The 16,487-nt window shown below is 41.6% G+C and overlaps 1 protein-coding gene across 7 annotated transcripts in view; it reads left to right on the top strand.

The window, feature by feature from the left end:
• LOC110514591 (histone deacetylase 9-B-like) overlaps nucleotides 1–16,487 on the top strand; it is a 122,631-nt gene that overhangs the window by 58,772 nt on the left and 47,372 nt on the right. The window contains exons 1-2 of one of the 7 annotated variants that reach the window (XM_036937114.1): nucleotides 3,555–3,695; nucleotides 3,914–4,005. The exons of 1 other annotated variant lie outside the window; for it this stretch is intronic. In XM_036937114.1, the coding sequence (XP_036793009.1) occupies nucleotides 3,978–4,005 (28 nt within the window). In that variant the 5' untranslated portion in view covers nucleotides 3,555–3,695; nucleotides 3,914–3,977. Of the gene's footprint in view, nucleotides 1–1,833; nucleotides 3,696–3,913; nucleotides 4,006–16,487 lie in introns of those variants that run through there. 5 more of the 7 variants (XM_036937116.1, XM_036937112.1, XM_036937110.1 and 2 more) reach the window with 5 other exon arrangements.

The following is a 16,487-nucleotide window of genomic DNA, read 5'->3' on the forward strand; positions in this document are numbered from 1 at the left end:
AGTTCAATTTTGGTTTCATCTGACCAGAGCACCTTCTTCCACATGTTTGGTGTGTCTCCCAGGTGGCTTGTGGCAAACTTTAAACGACACTTTTTATGGATATCTTTAAGAAATGGCTTTCTTCTTGCCACTCTTCCATAAAGGCCAGATTTGTGCAATATACAACTGATTGTTGTCCTATGGACAGAGTCTCCCACCTCAGCTGTAGATCTCTGCAGTTCATCCAGAGTGATCATGGGCCTCTTGGCTGCATCTCTGATCAGTCTTCTCCTTGTATGAGCTGAAAGTTTAGAGGGACGGCCAGGTCTTGGTAGATTTGCAGTGGTCTGATACACCTTCCATTTCAATATTATCGCTTGCACAGTGCTCCTTGGGGTGTTTAAAGCTTGGGAAATATTTTTGTATCCAAATCCGGCTTTAAACTTCTTCACAACAGTATCTCGGACCTGCCTGGTGTGTTCCTTGTTCTTCATGATGCTCTCTGCGCTTTTGACGGACCTCTGAGACTATCACAGTGCAGGTGCATTTATACGGAGACTTGATTACACACAGGTGGATTGTATTTATTATCATTAGTCATTTAGGTCAACATTGGATCATTCAGAGATCCTCACTGAAATTCTGGAGAGAGTTTGCTGCACTGAAAGTAAAGGGGCTGAATAATTTTGCACGCCCAATTTTTCAGTTTTTGATTTGTTAAAAAAGTTTGAAATATCCAATAAATGTCGTTCCACTTCATGATTGTGTCCCACTTGTTGTTGATTCTTCCCAAAAAAATACAGTTTTATATCTTTATGTTTGAAGCCTGAAATGTGGCAAAAGGTCGCAAAGTTCAAGGGGGCCGAATACTTTCGCAAGGCACTGTACCTTTCATGCCCTGCCTCCAGTCCACTTACCATATCTGAACAAGAGAGCCTCATTGAAATTGCAACAAGCGGTTCTGTGAAAATGTAATTTAATCAGAAGGGAAAGCCAGATTTCTGGATTGGGCTGCGCTCAGAGTACCCTGCCTTGGCAAATCCTGCTGTTAAGACACTGATGCCCTTTGCAACCACGTACCTATGTGAGAGTGGATTCTCGGCCCTCTCTAGCATGAAAACTAAATACAGGCACAGACTGTGTGTGGAAAATGATTTAAGACTTTGACTCTCTCCAATACAACCCAACATGTTGAGTCATTGCCAATTTTTGATGAACAAATACAGTTTTATATGTAAGATGGTTAAATAAAGAGCAAAATTGTTGATTATTATTATATTATTATTTGTGCCCTGGTCCTATAAGAGCTCTTTGTCACTTCCCACGAGCTTTGTGGGAAGTTGTGACAAAAACTCACACTCATTGTTATGTTTAAGAAATGTACCGTATAAGTGTGGCAGGCTTACAATGATGGCAAAAAAACAGCATTTGAGAGTGCGCTGACCCTGGTGCTAGAGGGGGTATGCAGCTGGAGGTTGAATGTTTGAAGGGGTATGGGACTGTAAACATTTTGGGAACCACTGCCTTAGGGCACGCTTCCTCACATGATTGGCTGGCTCACGGCATGCTTCCTCACATGATTGGCTGGCTCACGGCATGCTTCCTCACATGATTATCTGGCTCACGGCATGCTTCCTCACACGATTGGCTGGCTCACGGCATGCCTCCACACACGATTGGCTGGCTCAGGGCATGCTTCCTCACACGATTGGCTGGCTCACAGCATGCTTCCTCACACGATTGGCTGGCTCAGGGCATGCTTCCTCACACGATTGGCTGGCTCAGGGCATGCTTCCTTACACGATTGGCTGGCTCACGGCATGCCTCCTCACACGATTGGCTGGCTCAGGGCATGCCCCCTCACACGATTGGCTGGCTCGTGGCATGCTTCCTCACACGATTGGCTGGCTCAGGGCATGCTTCCTCAAGAGCAGTACAGATATATGAATATCCAGTATCCAATATACAGAATATGGTGCTCGTTTGTTACTCTCAATGACTAACCAATCATCTTGAGATTGAACTAAAACCAACCTATCAGAAATGGGCTGCTTGAACTAATAACCAACCTATCAGAAATGGGCTGCTTGAACTAATAACCAACCTATCAGATATGGGCTGCTTGAACTAATAACCAACCTATCAGATATGGGCTGCTTGAACTAATAACCAACCTATCAGATATGGGCTGCTTGAACTAATAACCAACCTATCAGAAATGGGCTGCTTGAACTAATAACCAACCTATCAGATATGGGCTGCTTGAACTAATAACCAACCTATCAGATATGGGCTGCTTGAACTAATAACCAACCTATCAGATATGGGCTGCTTGAACTAATAACCAACCTATCAGAAATGGGCTGCTTGAACTAATAACCAACCTATCAGAAATGGGCTGCTTGAACTAATAACCAACCTATCAGAAATGGGCTGCCAATAAGAATAGAAGTTACGTTGTCAAAATACAGAATATCACAGGCACCATAAACTACCATGAAAGAAAAACAACAGTAGCAAGACCTTGTACGGATGAGGAAATATATTTGATTTGGATAGTATGTTTTGGAAAAAGGGATATAAGGATGAATCTTGTACGAGAGAAAGAAATGAAGAATCCCAGTTGAGAGAGGGTAGAGAGAGAGAGAGGGAGAGAGAGATGAGAGAGGGAGAGAGATACATAGAGGGAAAGAGAAAGGAGAGAGAGATAAATAGAGTTGAAATGAGAGAAAGAGTGAGAGAAAAGAGCAAGAGAGAGAGAGAGAGAGGGGGAGAGAGAGGAATCAAGCAGAGTGAGCCTCCATCTGCAGCTTGGCTGGGCTCTGCTCTGGGAGAGAGGGAGGGAGAGAGTCAGTCAGGAGACATGCCTTCTGGCAGGAATCTAGCTGTAGAGCTGTAGAAGAGACAGCTGTGTTTGGTGGAGGTATTTTTAAACGCATCAATGCTGCTCCAATCCCCTCGCCTCGGCCCTCCTATTTATAGCTGGGGCCGGCCATTGTTCTATTTCTGTCACCTGTGGGCCACGCTGTTGTTAATTCACATGCAAATGAAGCTTGCACCCTCTCCGGCTCAAGCATTACTTTCCTGTGAGAGGTTGACGGATAAACAGTGCACGGCTTAGCTCATCTCTGACTAGTACACCCCCCACTGGAAGGTTGAAACACAGGCAGGCTCACTCTCACCGCTCAGACATTACTGAGAGAGGAACAGAGAGGAGAAGACAGACAGACGAGAGAGAGATGAGAGGGAATAAGAGCAGGGTAGTAGCTCGGTGTCACAACAAGAGAAGAGAATCAGACTGCCAGTCATCTTCTAACTCTGTCTGAACAGGGACTTCTTGACTGAAGCTCTGTGTTCTATTGTGCTGTGTAGTCACAGTATAGTGGGGAAAGCCTCACAGAGGGAGTGTGTGGTGTGGTTATTGTATTGCGTTTCAGCACAGCAAGAGAGAGAGAGTTTCCTCAGAGGAAAAGGAGGAGAGCTGTTTCTGTGTCTAGTCTCCGTACGCCGTCGTGGTCGTTCCCCTGAGTGCACTGCTGTGAGAGGGTTGGCTCTTTAGGGACAGGAAGAGCAGGACTTGCGATGCGACCTGAGCGCTGAGTGGAGTATGCTGCAGACGATTTACGAGAGCGAGTCAAATTTCTCCACCACAACAAACAAGCTCGTTGTCCACCAGCGACTCTTGGACCAGCAGAAGATGCACAACGTTAACTCAGGTGACCAGACCCACCATGCTCTCTCTCTGCTCCTAAAGGGATCTTTCTCTTTTTCCTCTGGATTTTTACAGCACTCTTATCCTCTCTCTCTGTTTCTCTTAATCTGGCGGTCTGCCGCTCTCTCTCCTTATTTCCCACTCTCTCTCTCTCTCTTTTTCTCTCACTCCCTACCTCCCTCTCCCTCGGTTTCATTCTCTCAACTCTCCGGTCTCTCCCAGTCAGTCTCTATCTGTCTGCCTCTGTGAAAGGAGGGCTCCAAACTTCTCAGCACAGCAACGCGTTATGATCAGGCACTGCTTTCTGTATCCAGGTATTTACATGTGTAATACTATACTGCATGGTTTTACAGTGTGCAGTGCTTTTGGATGGGCAGTTCCTCCTTGTATTCATTTACTGTCATTGTTTCTCTGTTTGCTTGTGTCTGAAAGGAGTAAAACAAACATGTTTAAAACGGTCTGTATAGTGAGTGTTAGTAAATACACATAGTTTTATCATTGTGTGGATATGGGACTGAATGTTTTGGTGCATATTAATAGCACTGTGCTTTTTACAGTCATTGTCACCACAATGAAATGGCATGAAAACATGGAAGGGATGTTGTGTTTGGATAGGGAGGCTTCCATGTCAGGCTTCACTTTTTGAGGTATAACAGTAGCAGGAAATGCCATGGTAAAAATACAGACAGTACAAGGCAAAGGGAAATGAACATCAAAAGATTATCTCTGCGTCTCTGTGGATGTTTACCAAACACAATGACATTCTATTCCTGACCTGAGAAATTAATCTCAGGGTTCAAACGAATCTGACATCATTCTGAGTAATGTCGGTTTTTCGGTATTCACTCAATGTGAGTCACTCTGCTATTCTCTGCCTTTTGGACTTGTGGTAATTCAGAACATTCACTTGGCTGTTGTCATCTAATGGGACCAGCATTGTATTATGGGAAAGCACACACACTACAGTAAATGTCAGGAGTTTTGGTGGGCAGCATTGTTATGACAATACACAGATTGAGTCATGTACTGCGTATTGTGGGCAGAGTTGTATACAGGAAATGAATATTATGGCTATTGATTTCTCAATAACTTGTGAACATCAGAGATAAACGCTTAAATGATTAATTTCACACATCCTCACATTGATCACCAAGGATACCACATGCTCTGTGAACATGACTCTTATAGTGTGTTTCTGTAAACTCAGTGTATTTCTCCTCATTGTACTGTTGTCTGTTGTAGAACTATATTTAACCACCAGTACAATATATTAACTACAGGACAAACACATATCTACTTCATTAACTACAGAACAAACACATCTCTACTTCATTAACTACAGAACAAACACATATCTACTTCATTAACTACAGTACCAAAACATATCTACATCATTAACTACAGAACAAACACATATCTACTTCATTAACTACAGAACAAACACATATCTACTTCATTAACTACAGAACAAACACATATCTACTTCATTAACTACAGAACAAACACATATCTACTTCATTAACTACAGAACAAACACATCTCTACTTCATTAACTACAGAACAAACACATATCTACTTAATTAACTACAGAACAAACACATCTCTACTAAATTAACTACAGGACAAACACATATCTACTTCATTAACTACAGAACAAACACATATCTACTTCATTAACTACAGTACCAAAACATATCTACTTCATTAACTACAGTACCAAAACATATCTACTTCATTAACTACAGGACAAACACATATCTACTTCATTAACTACAGAACAGCCACGTCTCTACTTCATTAACTACAGAACAAACACATATCTACTTCATTAACTACAGAACAAACACATATCTACTTAATTAACTACAGGACAAACACATATCTACTTCATTAACTACAGAACAAACACATCTCTACTAAATTAACTACAGGACAAACACATATCTACTTCATTAACTACAGGACAAACACATATCTACTTCATTAACTACAGAACAAACACATATCTACTTAATTAACTACAGTACCAACACATCTCTACTTCATTAACTACAGAACAAACACATATCTACTTAATTAACCACAGAACAAACACATCTCTATTTAATTAACTACAGGACAAACACATTTCTACTTCATTAGCCACAGAACTAAAAATCTCTACTTCATTAACTACAGAACTAACACATCTCTACTTAATTAACTACAGGACAAACACATATCTACTTCATTAACTACAGAACAAACACATATCTACTTAATTAACTACAGTACCAACACATCTCTACTTCATTAACTACAGAACAAACACATATCTACTTAATTAACCACAGAACAAACACATCTCTATTTAATTAACTACAGGACAAACACATTTCTACTTCATTAGCCACAGAACTAAAAATCTCTACTTCATTAACTACAGAACTAACACATCTCTACTTAATTAACTACAGGACAAACACATATCTACTTCATTAACTACAGGACAAACACATATCTACTTAATTAACTACAGTACCAACACATCTCTACTTCATTAACTACAGAACAAACACATATCTACTTAATTAACCACAGAACAAACACATCTCTATTTAATTAACTACAGGACAAACACATTTCTACTTCATTAGCCACAGAACTAAAAATCTCTACTTCATTAACTACAGAACTAACACATCTCTACTTAATTAACTACATACTGCATTGTTATTCTATTCTGCTCTGTTCGATTATATTCTATTATAGTATGTCTCTATTCTGTCCTATTTTATTCTGCTCTGTTCTATTATATTCTATCCTATTCTATCCTGCTCTGTTCTATTATGTCTCTTTTCTGTCCTATTCTATTCTGCTCTGTTCTATTCTATTCTGTCCTATTCTATTCGGCTCTGTTCTGCTCTATTCTATTCTGTCCTATTCTGTTCTATTCTATTCTGTCCTATTCTGTTCTATTCTATTCTGTCCTATTCTATTCGGCTCTGTTCTGCTCTATTCTATTCTGTCCTATTCTGTTCAATTCTATTCTGTCCTATTCTGTTCTGCTTTGTTCTATTATGCTCTAATCTGTCCTATTCTATTCTGGTCTGTTTGATTCGTTTGTATTCTGCTCTGTTCTATTATATTATATTGTATTCTGTCCTATTCTATTCTGCTCTGTTCGATTATGTTCTATTCTGTCATATTCTATGATATTCTACTCTGTTCTATTATATTATATTCTGTCCTATTCTGTTCTGTTCTGCTCTGTTCAATTCTGTTGTATTCTATTCTTCTCTGTTCTATTCTGCTCTGTTCTATTCTGCTCTGTTCTATTCTGCTCTGTTCTATTCTGCTCTGTTCTATTCTGCTCTGTTCTATTCTGCTCTGTTCAAGTATGTTGTATTCTATTATTCTCTGTTCTATTCTGCTCTGTTCTATTCTGCTCTGTTCTATTCTGCTCTGTTCTATTCTGCTCTGTTTTATTCTGCTCTGTTCTATTCTGCTCTGTTCTATTCTGCTCTGTTCTATTCTGTTGTTCTTTTCTGGTCTGTTCTATTCTGCTCTGTTCTACTCTGCTCTGTTCTATTCTGCTCTGTTCTATTCTGCTCTGTTTTATTCTATTCTGTATTGTATCCTGTAGACAAGCTGAAAGGTAGTACAGTACATGATCCATGGTAGTCACCAGAACAAGAAGAGCAGAACAAGTGTGAATAAGGCTCTAGCATGACACATTCTATCTCCTCTGCTCTGTCAATAGAACACCAGGTCAATCCCAACGTCCATTGCTGCGTTTCTCTCTCCTTCAAGCCAAGCATTTCAGCTCTTCTTGTTCTTCTTGTTCTTCTTGTTCTTCTGTTCTATTCTGCTCTGTTCTATTCTGCTCTGTTCTATTCTGCTCTGTTCTATTCTGCTCTGTTCTATTCTGCTCTGTTCAAGTATGTTGTATTCTATTATTCTCTGTTCTATTCTGCTCTGTTCTATTCTGCTCTGTTCTATTCTGCTCTGTTCTATTCTGCTCTGTTTTATTCTGCTCTGTTCTATTCTGCTCTGTTCTATTCTGCTCTGTTCTATTCTGTTGTTCTTTTCTGGTCTGTTCTATTCTGCTCTGTTCTACTCTGCTCTGTTCTATTCTGCTCTGTTCTATTCTGCTCTGTTTTATTCTATTCTGTATTGTATCCTGTAGACAAGCTGAAAGGTAGTACAGTACATGATCCATGGTAGTCACCAGAACAAGAAGAGCAGAACAAGTGTGAATAAGGCTCTAGCATGACACATTCTATCTCCTCTGCTCTGTCAATAGAACACCAGGTCAATCCCAACGTCCATTGCTGCGTTTCTCTCTCCTTCAAGCCAAGCATTTCAGCTCTTCTTGTTCTTCTTGTTCTTCTTGTTCTTCTTCTCACAGAACATTATCTGCCAAACAACAAGATATTTTAAGTGCCTGAAATTCAGGCTTCTTGCTTATTCTGTGGGTCAGCTATTCTTAGGTGTGTTATTTTGGGCTTATGGCATTAGCCAGCTAAGATTAGGCGCCTTGCTGTCTTTATCACTCCATCTCAGCAGCCAGCAGCACACCCCTGATATAACAGTGCTTTTGGAAGGAGAGATATACTTTATTTATCATTCATCTATTAAGTGTGTGTGTGTGTGTGTGTGTGTGTGTGTGTGTGTGTGTGTGTGTGTGTGTGTGTGTGCCTGTCTCTTATTCTGGTTTCACTTGTTGACGATTATATTTTCGGTTCTAAAAATAGCCTTGTCACATGCCTTTTATGACGGCTGCATGGGAGGCAGGGAGGCACCACAGTGACTGCTGCACAGCACATAGGTCTGTTCTGTTGGACTAAGACCATGGAGACAGGGTAAACAGTGTAGACAGGGTAAACAGGTTAAACAGGGTAAACAGTGCAGACAGGGTAGACAGGTTAAACAGGGTAGACAGGGTAAACAGGGTAGACAGGGTAAACAGGTTAAACAGGGTAGACAGGGTAAACAGGGTAGACAGGGTAAACAGGGTAGACAGGGTAAACAGGGCAGACAGGGTAGACAGGGTAAACAGGGTAGACAGGGTAAACAGGGTAGACAGGGCAGACAGGGTAAACAGGGTAGACAGGGTAAACAGGGTAGACAGGGCAGACAGGGTAGACAGGGTAAACAGACGTTGTTAGGAATTTGACCTAGTGAAGCTCACGTACAGAAAGATACCCATACATTCATTCCCTGACAGTACACATGTTAAACATAACATCTGAAACCATCTAAAATGGTGTGTTATGAGTGGGTTTATAATCACATTCAGTGGTGATGAAGCTGTCCTTGCCACTATCTGGAGAACCAACATTCATAAAGGTTTCTGTCCACAGAGCTCTTCATGAATTCACACTTCACTTAATAACACTCTCATCTCTCCGGCTTTCATGTTGAAGAAGCTCAATGAATTCAGAGGGAGGAAGACAACATGTCTTTGTGATTTTAATGAGATGAGCCATGTAGCAGTGACATCAACATGTTCTAACGTGACCAAAACAAAGTGCTCAGACACAAAGGCTTTTTGAAAAAGAGAAAATGACTAATTAGTTAACTGAATGTAATGTCAGGAAGTGGGATTGTTGAGAATAATAAAACACACAACAACACTGTGTTTATAATGCGCTCTAATATGACCATGGCCTCTCCTTTGTCTGCTGCTCTCTCTACCGTTATATTCATTTCAATCATCTGCTGCTTAACAAAGACTGTCATTGGTGAAGTAGATTTGTATATTGCATTACAGTTACTCTGTACCCCTTCTGCATTACAAATATGTAACAAGATGTTCCTCTTGAGCTGTTAAACAATAGTTGAACGTTCCAAATATACGGTTTGAAAATGAATAATACCAAGACTACGATAAGCATAGTCTTGGTATCAAGCAATTATTTCTTCACTCTAATAATTTGATGAAATTTAGAGGAACATAATATCAGAGGAGCAGCTGTTGTTGCGTAATTTCTAATACACAACGGCCAATCAGAGTGTCTGTACGACCAATCAGAGTGTCTGTACGGCCTATCAGAGTGTCTGTACGGCCAATCAGAGTGTCTGTACGGCCTATCAGAGTGTCTGTACGGCCTATCAGAGTGTCTGTACGGCCTATCAGAGTGTCTGTACGGCCAATCAGAGTGTCTGTACGGCCTATCAGAGTGTCTGTACGGCCAATCAGAGTGTCTGTACGGCCTATCAGAGTGTCTGTACGGCCTATCAGAGTGTCTATACGGCCTATCAGAGTAATCTATACGGCCTATCAGAGTGTCTATACGGCCTATCAGAGTTATCTATACGGCCTATCAGTGTGTCTGTATGGCCTATCAGAGTTATCTATACGGCCTATCAGAGTTATCTATACGGCCTATCAGAGTGTCTGTACGGCCTATCAGAGTTATCTATACGGCCTATCAGTGTGTCTGTACGGCCTATCAGTGTGTCTGTATGGCCTATCAGAGTTATCTATACGGCCTATCAGAGTTATCTATACGACCTATCAGTGTGTCTGTGCGGCCTATCAGAGTTATCTATACGGCCTATCAGTGTGTCTGTACGGCCTATCAGAGTTATCTATACGGCCTATCAGTGTGTCTGTATGGCCTATCAGAGTTATCTATACGGCCTATCAGAGTTATCTATACGGTCTATCAGAGTGTCTGTACGGCCTATCAGAGTTATCTATACGGCCTATCAGAGTTATCTATACGGCCTATCAGTGTGTCTGTACGGCCTATCAGAGTTATCTATACGGCCTATCAGAGTTATCTATACGGCCTATCAGAGTTATCTATACGGCCTATCAGAGTTATCTATACGGCCTATCAGAGTTATCTATACGGCCTATCAGAGTTATCTATACGGCCTATCAGAGTTATCTATACGGTCTATCAGTGTCTGTACGGCCTATCAGAGTTATCTATACGGCCTATCAGAGTTATCTATACGTCCTATCAGAGTTATCTATACGGCCTATCAGAGTTATCTATACGGCCTATCAGAGTGTCTGTACGGCCTATCAGAGTTATCTATACGGCCTATCAGAGTTATCTATACGGCCTATCAGAGTGTCTGTATGGTGTGAAGCTCTGTTGAGTTGCTCTGAATGTGCTGGGCCCACATCCGTCCGTCGCTGGGCTGATGCTTGGACCTGTACAAGGAAAAAGACAGGCTTCGCATGGCATCCTGGGAAGGTAGTAAAGTGCTATACAAATGTGAAACGTACAGTTCTCTCTCTGTCTGCCACCCTTATGTACATTACCTTGATTGTGTTGCTATGTTACTGTACAGAACAGAACGGTAGTGATTCTGGGAGGTGACAGAGTCCTATAGACTGTATAAAGCAGTGCCCCATGGTTGGACAGTGTACAGAACAGAACGGTAGTGATTTTGGGAGGTGACAGAGTCCTATAGACTGTATAAAGCAGTGCCCCATGGTTGGACAGTGTACAGAACAGAACGGTAGTGATTTTGGGAGGTGACAGAGTCCTATAGACTGTATAAAGCAGTGCCCCATGGTTGGACAGTGTACAGAACAGAACGGTAGTGATTTTGGGAGGTGACAGAGTCCTATAGACTGTATAAAGCAGTGCCCCATGGTTGGACAGTGTACAGAGCAGAACGGTAGTGATTTTGGGAGGTGACAGAGTCCTATAGACTGTATAAAGCAGTGCCCCATGGTTGGACAGTGTACAGAACAGAACAGTAGTGATTCTGGGAGGTGACAGAGTCCTATAGACTGTATAAAGCAGTGCCCCATGGTTGGACAGTGTACAGAACAGAACGGTAGTGATTTTGGGAGGTGACAGAGTCCTATAGACTGTATAAAGCAGTGCCCCATGGTTGGACAGTGTACAGAACAGAACGGTAGTGATTTTGGGAGGTGACAGAGTCCTATAGACTGTATAAAGCAGTGCCCCATGGTTGGACAGTGTACAGAACAGAACGGTAGTGATTTTGGGAGGTGACAGAGTCCTATAGACTGTATAAAGCAGTGCCCCATGGTTGGACAGTGTACAGAACAGAACGGTAGTGATTTTGGGAGGTGACAGAGTCCTATAGACTGTATAAAGCAGTGCCCCATGGTTGGACTGTTTCATTACATTAAAGGACTATTTCTGGATTTTCACCAGTCAGATGAACTTGTGGATATCGTTTTTATTAGTGCAATTGCTAACTAGCATGCTTGCAGATAACCATAGACTTCCAGTCATTATGCTAACGCTAGTTAGCATTGGCTGATGAGACTACCTCTAACTTCCTTCATACTGGACACGGAGACACACCACAGACTTCATCTGACTCTTGGGAAGTAGATAAAGGGCCTCATTGCCAAAATCCCCAAGTATCCCTTTAAGGACATACACATTAAACTCTATGGTGAATGACCAGGGTTTGAGTGGTTCGGTTTGTGGCTCGGCAGCGGCTCGGCAGCGGCTCGGCTCCTTTTGTTAGCGTTAGATGATAGCCTGCAAGCCACAGCTCTGTTTGAGCTGCGAAGACGAGCCTGACCGCCTGGGACTTAAAAATAAAGCTCTGTTTCCTGCTTTAGACGTGCCAGCTGCCCAAAAATAACAAGGCACTTAATGAGAGATCCAGCACCACATAGCAGACCCAAGCATCAGGCTATTCCTGCCCTGAAACATCTTCTGCATCTCCCAGTTTCTATTTATACAAGGCCAGTTAGAAAGAGCTCTGAGAGCTTGGTTGAATGTCACAACGTTTTTGGAAAGCAGGAAAAACTATTGTTTGGGATTGTTGAATTGACTCTATTGCACTGTATTTATAATTAAGTGTCAGTTGTTGTGATCTAAATTTTTGTTTGTTGATGTCTTTTCACATATATTCAGATCATTTTGGATTGTTGGATTGACTCTATTGCACTGTATTTATAATTAAGTGTCAGTTGTTGTGATCTAATTTTTTGTTTGTTGATGTCTTTTCACATATATTCAGATCATTTTGGATTGTTGGATTGTAAGTGTTATATTATTATTATCATTATTGTCTTGTTGTTTGTTGCTGTCTTTTAACGAATGTGCCTGTAAGATCCAAAACAGATGTAGAATCTTATTTGATCGCTCTTTTGTTGCTGAGAATTCTTCTTTGCCACAGGAAATGCAGATGAGCTTCCTAATTTACATAAATTCACTGAAAACCCTCATTATCACACTGTTATATTAAGATTATTGCACTTTTTATAGTCTTCACAGAGATCTATAATATTATTATGGTTTTCACAGAGATCTATAATATTATTATGGTCTATACAGAGATCTATAATATTATTATAGTCTTCACAGAGATCTATAATATTATTATGGTTTTCACAGAGCTCTATAATATTATTATGGTCTATACAGAGATGTATAATATTATTATGGTCTTCACAGAGATCTATAATATTATTATAGTCTTCACAGAGATCTATAATATTATGATGGTTTTCACAGAGCTCTATAATATTATTATGGTTTTCAAAGAGCTCTATAATTTTATTATAGTCTTCACAGAGATCTATAATATTATTATGCTCTATACAGAGCTCTATAATATTATTATGGTTTTCACAGAGCTCTATAATTTTATTATAGTCTTCACAGAGATCTATAATATTATGATGGTCTATACAGAGCTCTATAATATTATTATGGTCTATACAGAGCTCTATAATATTATTATGGTTTTTACAGAGCCTTATAATATTATTATGGTTTTCAAAGAGCTCTATAATTTTATTATAGTCTTCACAGAGATCTATAATATTATTATGGTTTTCACACAGATCTATAATACTATTGTGGCTTTCACAGAGCTCTATAATATTATTTTGGTCTATACAGAGATCTATAATATTATGGTCTATAAAGAGCTCTATAATATTACTATGGACTTCACAGAGCTCTATAATATTATTATGGTCTTCACAGAGATCTATAATAATATTATGGTCTTCACAGAGATCTATAATAATATTATGGTCTATAAAGAGCTCTATAATATTACTATGGACTTCACAGAGCTCTATAATATTATTATGGTCTTCACAGAGATCTATAATAATATTATGGTCTTCACAGAGATCTATAATAATATTATGGTCTTCACAAAGTGTTGCTATGAGTAAACAGTCAAGCAGTCAAGCAGTCAAAGTACCATCAGAAAGATGAATAACCCAATACTTCTTAATTAACCTAGTGGTGATATGTCTACTTAGTGTCATAGTGTCGGCCACAGTCTCATCGCCATTCAGAATGATACATTAAACACTATGGGCCAGTTTCTCGGACACTGATTAATTAAGACAATACTATATATATAAAGGTATGTGGACACCCCTTCAAATTAGTGGATTCGGCTATTTCAGCCACATCCGTTGCTGACAGCACACAGCCATGCACACAGTCATATGATGCCACCTTTCCAACAAGTCAATTCGTCAAATTTATGCCCTGCTAGAGCTGCCCCATTCAACTGTAAGTGCTGTTATTGTGAAGTGGAAACGTCTAGGAGCAACAACGGCTCAGCCACAAAGTGGTAGGCCACACAAGTTCACAGAAAGAGACCTCCGAGTGCTGAAGCGCACAAAAATCGTCTGTCCTCGGTTGCAACACTCACCACCCAGTTCCAAACTGCCTCTCGAAGAAAACGTCAGCATAAGAACTGTTCGTCAGCAGCTTCACTAAATGGGTTTCCATAGCCGAGCAGTGGCACACAAGCCTAAAATCAACATGCACAATGCCAAGTGCTGGCTGGAGTGGTGTAAAGCTCGCCACCATTGGACTCTGGAGCAGTGGAAATGTGTTTTCTGGAGTGATGAATCACGCTTCACCATCTGGCAGTCCGACGGACGAATCTGGGTTTGGCGGATGCCAGGAGAACACTACCTGCCCCAATGCATAGTACCGACTGTAAAGTTTGGAGGAGGAATAATAATGGTCTGATGCTGATATTTCATGGTTTGGGCTTGGCCGCTTAGTTCCAGTGAAGGGAAAACTTTGTGGCAACAGTTTGGGGAAGGCCCTTTCCTGTTCCAGTGTGGGAGAACTTTGTGGCAACAGTTTGGGGAAGGTCCTTTCCTGTTCCAGTGTGGGAGAACTTTGTGGCAACAGTTTGGGGAAGGCCCTTTCCTGTTCCAGTGTGGGAGAACTTTGTGGCAACAGTTTGGGGAAGGTCCTTTCCTGTTCCAGTGTGAGAGAACTTTGTGGCAACAGTTTGGGGAAGGCCCTTTCCTGTTCCAGTGTGGGAGAACTTTGTGGCAACAGTTTGGGGAAGGCCCTTTCCTGTTCCAGTGTGGGAGAACTTTGTGGCAACAGTTTGGGGAAGGCCCTTTCCTGTTCCAGTGTGGGAGAACTTTGTGGCAACAGTTTGGGGAAGGTCCTTTCCTGTTCCAGTGTGGGAGAACTTTGAGGCAACAGTTTAGGGAAGGCCCTTTCCCGTTCCAGTGTGGGAGAACTTTGTGGCAACAGTTTGTGGAAGGTCCTTTCCTGTTCCAGTGTGGGAGAACTTTGTGGCAACAGTTTGGGGAAGGTCCTTTCCTGTTCCAGTGTGGGAGAACTTTACAGGTCTGCACAGAGCCCTGACTTCAGCCACATCCAACACCTTTGGGATGAATTGGAACGTTGACTGTGAGCCAGGCCTAATCGCCCAACATCAGCGCCCGACCTCACTAATGCTCTTGTGGCTCAATGGAAGCAAGTTCCCACAGCAACGTTCCAACATCTAGTAGAAAGCCTTCCCAGAAGAGTGGAGGCTGTTCTAGAAGCAAAGGGGGGGGGGACCATCTCCATATTAATGACCATGATTTTGGAATGAGATGTCTGACGAGCAGGTGTCCACAAACCTTTGGTCATATAGAGTCTGTCACTTTTTTATTGAATGTTTTTATTGAACCTTTATTTAACTCTGTCAGTCAGTTAAGAACAAATTCCTGTTTTACAATAACGGCCTCGGCCAAACCCTCCCCCGACCCGGACGACGCTGGGTCAATTGTGTGCCGCCCTGTGATTCAATGATGAGTCTCCATTAAGCATGCTTTTTAGTCCAAGACGAGGCTTCATCTGTGTCTGGGAAACTGGCCCTGTAGCCTATCCATTGACTGCAAATGATGCAGGACACCACCTATGGTATGTAGCTGTAGGATCTAACATGGGCACTGTCTTCTAGCCTATTGTCATTATTATTATTATTATTAGACAAATAGATGATGGGAAGAGATCCAAGAACACATATCTCACATCACAGACGTCAGAACATGTAACACTCTCACCAGTCCAGACGACTTGTCTCTATTCTCTCTCTCTCTCTGCTGTGTGGTGGGTGAAGCCTGCTAGTGTGAGTCCTCAAGGTAAAAACAGACACGGACTGTGTCCCACATGATACCCTATTCCCTATGGGCTCTGGTCAAAAGTAGTGCACCATATAGGAAATGGGGTGCCAATTGGGAAGCAAACACCTGCCATTGCCATGCCAACATCTCAAATGAAGGCTGTGATCGTCACTCTAACCGCCATGGGGGCTAACGAGAGACAGATCTGTTATAGAAATAAACACGTTGGGGACAGGCGGTCACGGAGCTGTGTGGTGGTAGTGTTGGCCCATGGTGTCAGAGAGGAGGCTAGTGCAGTGGGAGTGCAGCCACTGGTTATGAGTCACCCTATCCCCTGTTGGCAGGGCCCTCGGAGGGGAAGAATTTGGGCATGGGGCAGGGTGCTGCTTGTCTCTCCCTGGTGCTAAAAACAAATTGGACCTGTCATTCATAAATCTCCTTTACCCGCCAGTCCCTGCCGTTGGC

The sequence above is a fragment of the Oncorhynchus mykiss genome, chromosome 2 (assembly GCF_013265735.2).
Source record: "Oncorhynchus mykiss isolate Arlee chromosome 2, USDA_OmykA_1.1, whole genome shotgun sequence".
NCBI lineage: Eukaryota > Metazoa > Chordata > Actinopteri > Salmoniformes > Salmonidae > Oncorhynchus > Oncorhynchus mykiss.